Raw genomic sequence first — 6,000 nt, 5'->3', positions numbered from 1 at the left:
CGCGAATACTAAGGTAAACTACAGATAACTGTCTTGCTCAGTACCGACTCCTCAGGTTAAAACACGCTTAATATGACGTTAATTACTCGCGAGAGCGCAGCCTTGAAAGTGACGTCACGTCAAGCACCCAGGCACCAGGTCAGAGAGTGAGAGGAGTGTCGTCTTGGAAAATAGGTCAGCGACTTACCGGAGAAAAGTTATTAGCTTAAGATAACTCATAATAGATTTTACAAGTTAAATAGACATTCACAAAATATTAATGACCAGCTAACCTTACGTAGTATATCGTAGCTTCAGTTCATTGGGCCCTGTGCCAACTCAGTGTCGCTAACGTGAGTAAACTATTGATAGCATTAAGCTAATATCTACACACTATGTATGAATAACTGCTGACTGCATTTTCAGATGAGCTTGTTCAAATACATTTTCTAAAATTTTAATATTCAGCCTTTAAAAGCCATTTTCAACTGGCTATTCAATAGATTGTACAAGTAAAATCTGCAGTCAAGTGTTATTTGTTTATGTTGCCACCTGCCGCTGCTGAAAAAAAAAATTTAAAAAAATAATATATATATATAGGAAGACTTTCCCAGAGCCCCAGGAGAAACAATTTTTACCCACACAATGTCTTTCTAATATAAAGCCTATGAGTCATAGAAAAAGACTAAAATGCATAAGGTAGACACCATGCGAAAAAAAATCCTAGAAAATGGCCTTTGTGACCATTTTTTATATAAATGAATTGGTGCTGTCCTCCAGTATTCATTTCTTTTTTATGTGTCTGTATCTACACCGTAATGCATGTCTGTAAGTAGTGTATTGTTTTTCCAAAATACAGGTAAAAATGGTAAAATCTAAACCAAAAACAAGAAGAACAGGATGATGTAAAAACTGACTGACTGTGTTGATTTATAATATTTTCCCATTTCAGAGTAGTCTACAGTAATAACTTTTACTGTAATCTGTTGCTGCTTAAATACGATAGTGTAGAAAGTAGAGTAAATATACTGCTGACCAAAGCTGACAATAGGCAATGTGGAGTTACAAACAGCAACTACAGCTTGATATTATTCTCTATTCAATGAAATATTTGTATTGTATTTCAAGTTCTTTGTTTCTCATCAGTGAAAATGTTTATTTCCCCATAAACTCTTCCTTTAAGGCTGTGAGCACACTGAGTCACTGCTTTAACAACATTGTTTTATGCAGCTCTGCCATGTCCGCTGCAGTGTGTGTTAAGTGTGTCACGGAGCCCCATTAGTCTGTCAGACTCGCTCTGGCCGTCTGTTTGAATTTGATAAGGACTAAACAAATCCTGAAGAAAGGCAGCAGACTAATGTTCCCAGTGCGCTACAAGCGTCTGCCCACAGCTGTCTGTGGCTCGTATCACAGCCACCCTTACTGCTGTCTGAATGGCGACCTTGACCCTCACACCAGCACATTATTTCCTCATGAGTAACCACCACTTGACTGGCGCTGAGGACAGGCATGAGAGGCAGCTGATAACACACGGAAAACCAGTCGGCCGCTCAGAAATGATAACACACGAGAAATATTTGGGAGCGATAAATGTTGGCCAGAGAATTTTATCATTCTGACAAAATAGTGTGTAAAGTTCACAGATTATGTGTCTTGATACACAAAATATTTGCACGAATATAAATTTGAAGCTAGGTTGTCTAAATGCAGTATTTCATCATTTTAAACACCTCTAACTATATGTTTTTTATTTCTGTGTTGATGGTAACACAGAAGCTCCAGCTAAGGCCCCTGCTGAGGGATCAGGGGAGTCCGAGGTAAAACCAGAAGAGAACCCAGCTCCGCCTGCAGCAGAACCAGCATCAGGGGAGCACACTGGCCCGGCACAAGATGCTCCTCCGGCTGAGGGTGAGTTTCTCTGTCAGAATTCATCCATTCAGTCGTTAGTGTCTATTTCATCAAGATCTGTGGGGGAACTTTTCCTGACACATGCCAAAACCATCCCAGCGTGGTTGACAGCAGTCTAAGTGTCCATCACATTACAGCACGACTTTGCACCCATGATGTCAAACATAGCTGCCATTCAGGTGGAAAAACATTATGAGTTAAATTAGGTGCATTTATATCTCATATGCAATCTGAGATGTCAATGCTATATGTGGTGTAGGACGTGTCTTATAAGCTGATGTGGCCTGAGAACTCCTGGGTGCATGTCAGTCCTAAATAAAGACCTAAATAATATAATTTCAAACATGAATTCAGTCAATTGAAACCAATGTCAGCATTTTAGCGTGATGTAAGGTCACTTTTTAAAGGCCTTGACATGCTGTAGTTTCTACCGAAAGTGTCTTGAATGACACAAGCTTTCATGCTAAATGGTCTCACTGGATTTTCAGATGCTCAGACTCCAGACACCAGGCAGGATCTGACGGGACTCTTCACAGAGAAACCTCAGAGTGGAGAAGTCACAATGGGTGAGTGGCCACACAGTACAGAAATTCTTCATATATGCTGTAAATGTTCTAAAATATATGAACAGTATCTGCTGCAGCATTTTACAGTTTTGAGAAAGTAGCAGGATGTCACACTTCGTGCAATAAACTATTCAAATACGGATTCAGACAATGTATTGGAAAAAACAAAACAAATTTATGAGAACAATATAAGGTGATATAACTGTGCATCCATGCACAAATTGAGAGTGAATGTTTGGAATAATCACTTTAGTGATGGTTTGTAGAATTTAGTTGCAGAATGAAAAACAACCAAACAAGAAAAAGACAAAGCTACATCTGATATGGGACGTCAGTGCAAAATTATTCTTTTGTGCAGGTGAAAACATCACATTTGTGGCAAAAGTGAACGCTGAGTCGTTGCTGAAAAAACCCACTGTCAAATGGTTCAAAGGGAAGTGGATGGACCTCGCCAGCAAGTCTGGAAAACACTTGCAGCTAAAGGAGACATATGACCGCAACACCAAGGTAAATGAATGTTAAAGAAACTAAAGCAGGAACAAAGGTATAAGAAGAAAGATTTGGCATTTGTCGTGTTTGTCAGACAAATTTCGTTGTACTTCTGAACAATGACAATAAAGTCTCTTTAAGATAACATTTTAATGCTTTCTCTTAAACGACACATGAAGAAATGTCTGGTGTTCATTTTTGAAATTAAAAACAAGCTGAAAAGTGCAACATGGAACATTTTTCACTGAGGCAACTGAAGTATTTTGCAAGTGCTGCTCTTCTCGCTCTCAGTTGGGCAAGTTCTTGCCTCAGACAATCATCCTGAAAACATGTTGAACCTCAGGCACGCTAACTTAAGGGTAAAGTCGGGGCAAAGACACATCAAACCTACAAAAGTAGCATTAATTCAGAACGACAAGGCGAGCGAAATGATTTAAAAAGGAGCAGTGAAAACAAGGCACACTTTTTGACATGTGAATGAAGCACATCTCTTTAACATCTCTCTTCATCCATGTGTTTGCAGGTCTACACATTTGAGATGCAGATCATTGAGGCTAAAGCTAACTTTGCTGGAGCTTACAGATGTGAAGTTGCATCCAGGAACAAGTTTGACAGCTGCAATTTTGACCTGACTGTACACGGTGAGTGGCCATATTACAGAAAAACGTGTATTTAAAAGTTCATCCACATTATCTCAACATAATTAGATTCATGGCTACTGTGATCGATCTTTCAGAGGCCAGAGCTGCTGAAGGTTTGGACATAAGAGCAGCTTTTAGGCGCACGTAAGTTTGATAAAGAGTTCATGACGCTGTTGATTTTCATTGTTCTATTACTAGCTAATGATGATAATGGTTAAAGTTTTTCTTTCACAGGCCTCATGCGAACATTATATCATATATGAGGGAATCCTTGATAGGTTAGCTAATGTGTTTACATCAGACTTTATTTTAAATGCATCTTGTTTCTGCAAGATGTACTTTAAACCACAACTGGTGAGTCTGACATCACATTATTCTCTTTCTTTTCATCTTTTGAGATCCCAGCTGTTTCCACGAGCACTCATCAGCACAAATTATGAGAATCACTCGATTTAAATTTTAAAAATTCATCTAATTCTGATACTGTGCCTATGGTGTGTTTAGTAAATATGAATTCATTGGAGTAGGATATACAAATAATCCGTTTTTCAACTTCTACCATCCATTGTCATCTCTTTCCGTAGTCTTAAACCAATGTAAACATTTTTTTCTTTTCATATAAAATAAACCATAATGTGAAACAAAATCAAGAAGAAAAAAAAACTGACAGAAACTTGCTAGACTCTGCAAGGAGAATTCACTACACTCAAGCATGAATCAGTTTGTTACAGTTCAAGTGCATTTAAACCATATTTTAGATCTCTTTAATTTCTATTTAATTATATAGATTTTGTTGACTTTGAAAGAGGAATTAATTTGTCAAATAGGCTGAAGTAATTAAAATCTCAATTTTTTTGGCCAACGATAGTAAAACTCGAAAATATAACCTCCAAGAGACTCTTCTATGCTTTTAAATTTAATAAGGAGCTAAACTCTGTTAATTTGCTGTCAAACTTAATCAACGCATTGTCCATTATATTACATTATAAGGATTTTGATTGAATAAATTAGGTTAGAAAATTACAAAGATACCAGTGAACTAAGGTGGATTATTATCATGCTGTATGTGAAAAATAACTGTGGAAATGCTAACCTATCAGGAGTGAAGCCGGTAAGAAGAGAAGTGGACCAGGATCAAGGTAGTAAAGGGGTTTGTAGCAACAACGGAGGCTCGTACTCAAACTCCGAGGACTCTGATTGTTAAAGAAGAGAAAAATCAGGACCAAGATCAGAGACTTTGTCTCTCTTCTGTGGCCTGTTTCTTCTCTGTCTTGCCGAATTTTGAGAGAATGACCACAGAGAGAAGACCACGAGAGAGCTCGGTGCAGGACTCCAAATTCAAGAGTGTAATCGCTAATTATAGCAGCTGTAATTGTGTTAACCTTCGACTCCATATGTGCAGATTTGCTGTATTAAACTGTTAAGTAACATGTTGTAGTAGCTGCATCTGTCAGCCCTCTCTGATCTCCTCCCGGGTCTCAATCAAAACCAAAGAGCCAGCTGCACAAACAGCTACCCGGCAGCGTGAGCTTTGGCGGTGGTTTGATCGTACTGAAAGTGCAGGATGTGCTAAGACACACGGGCTTTTCAGTAGACGAGCTCTTTCACGGGGTTTCCACACAGAGGAAGTGCAGCTCTAGTGTGTTGTAACGCCACCGCATAAGCCAGACACTCACCTTCTAATCCTGCAGTCGGATCAGAGGCAGGAGACAAGCACACAGCCCAATCTATGCCCTTGTCTTTATCTTTCATCCCACTGATTAGCGACCAGCAGACCCCGCTCCATAGGGGCTGCGTGTTTTCTTTAACCTTGAGTGTTTTTGGATTGTTCTTGCTTGGGTGGCTGCTGTTGCTTATGGTCTGAAGGAGCAGTTCTGTATTTTGGGGGGAAATGCATTTTATCTGTAATTTCCAATAATTAAAGGAGATTTCTAACACTCTGTTCATTCAGTTTGAAGCTGTAATGAAATGTACAAGAAAAACAGCAGTTTGTTCTTGCAGCAGACCTTTGGTACATGTCGTAGCTCTCTCTCTCTCTCTCTCTCTCCTTTTGTTTAAAGCCTACCTCTTCACCAAAACTTCTCCAATAAGGATCAAAGTGCCTCTAAAAGAAGGCCATCCAAAAAGGCAGCCTGTTGTGCTGTTAATGTGTTGTGATTTCAGTAGAAGCACAGATGAAAATTAAGTAAAAAAATAATTGCCTGTAGATGTGCTGAAAGGAAGAGGAAAAAAAGAGCAAATTAAGTGTAGTTAAATTGTATTGTGAGAGGTAGTACCAAAGACTAGGGACCACGCAGCTTCTAAAGGCGCTAGTCCTGAATCAGCTTCCAAGAAAAGCACACAAATATCATACAAATAAATTCTCATATTTCCCAAAATCATGACTGTTTCCTTCAACATGGCAACACCTGCCTGTC

General features: G+C 39.0%; 1 protein-coding gene across 1 annotated transcript in view; it reads left to right on the top strand.

Moving 5' to 3' along the window:
* The window catches only part of mybpc3 (myosin binding protein C3), a 43,636-nt gene that overhangs the window by 5,497 nt on the left and 32,139 nt on the right, over nt 1-6,000 (top strand). The window contains exons 3-8 of the mRNA XM_055016071.1: nt 1,753-1,887; nt 2,376-2,453; nt 2,812-2,960; nt 3,466-3,583; nt 3,679-3,727; nt 4,684-4,722. Of these exons, the coding sequence (XP_054872046.1) occupies nt 1,753-1,887; nt 2,376-2,453; nt 2,812-2,960; nt 3,466-3,583; nt 3,679-3,727; nt 4,684-4,722 (568 nt within the window). The remainder of the gene's footprint in view (nt 1-1,752; nt 1,888-2,375; nt 2,454-2,811; nt 2,961-3,465; nt 3,584-3,678; nt 3,728-4,683; nt 4,723-6,000) is intronic.

Source organism: Amphiprion ocellaris, chromosome 1, assembly GCF_022539595.1.
Source record: "Amphiprion ocellaris isolate individual 3 ecotype Okinawa chromosome 1, ASM2253959v1, whole genome shotgun sequence".
In the NCBI taxonomy this organism is placed as follows: domain Eukaryota; kingdom Metazoa; phylum Chordata; class Actinopteri; family Pomacentridae; genus Amphiprion; species Amphiprion ocellaris.
The sequence above is the reverse complement of the archived record's forward strand: the minus strand, read 5'-3'. Positions and strand labels throughout refer to the sequence as shown.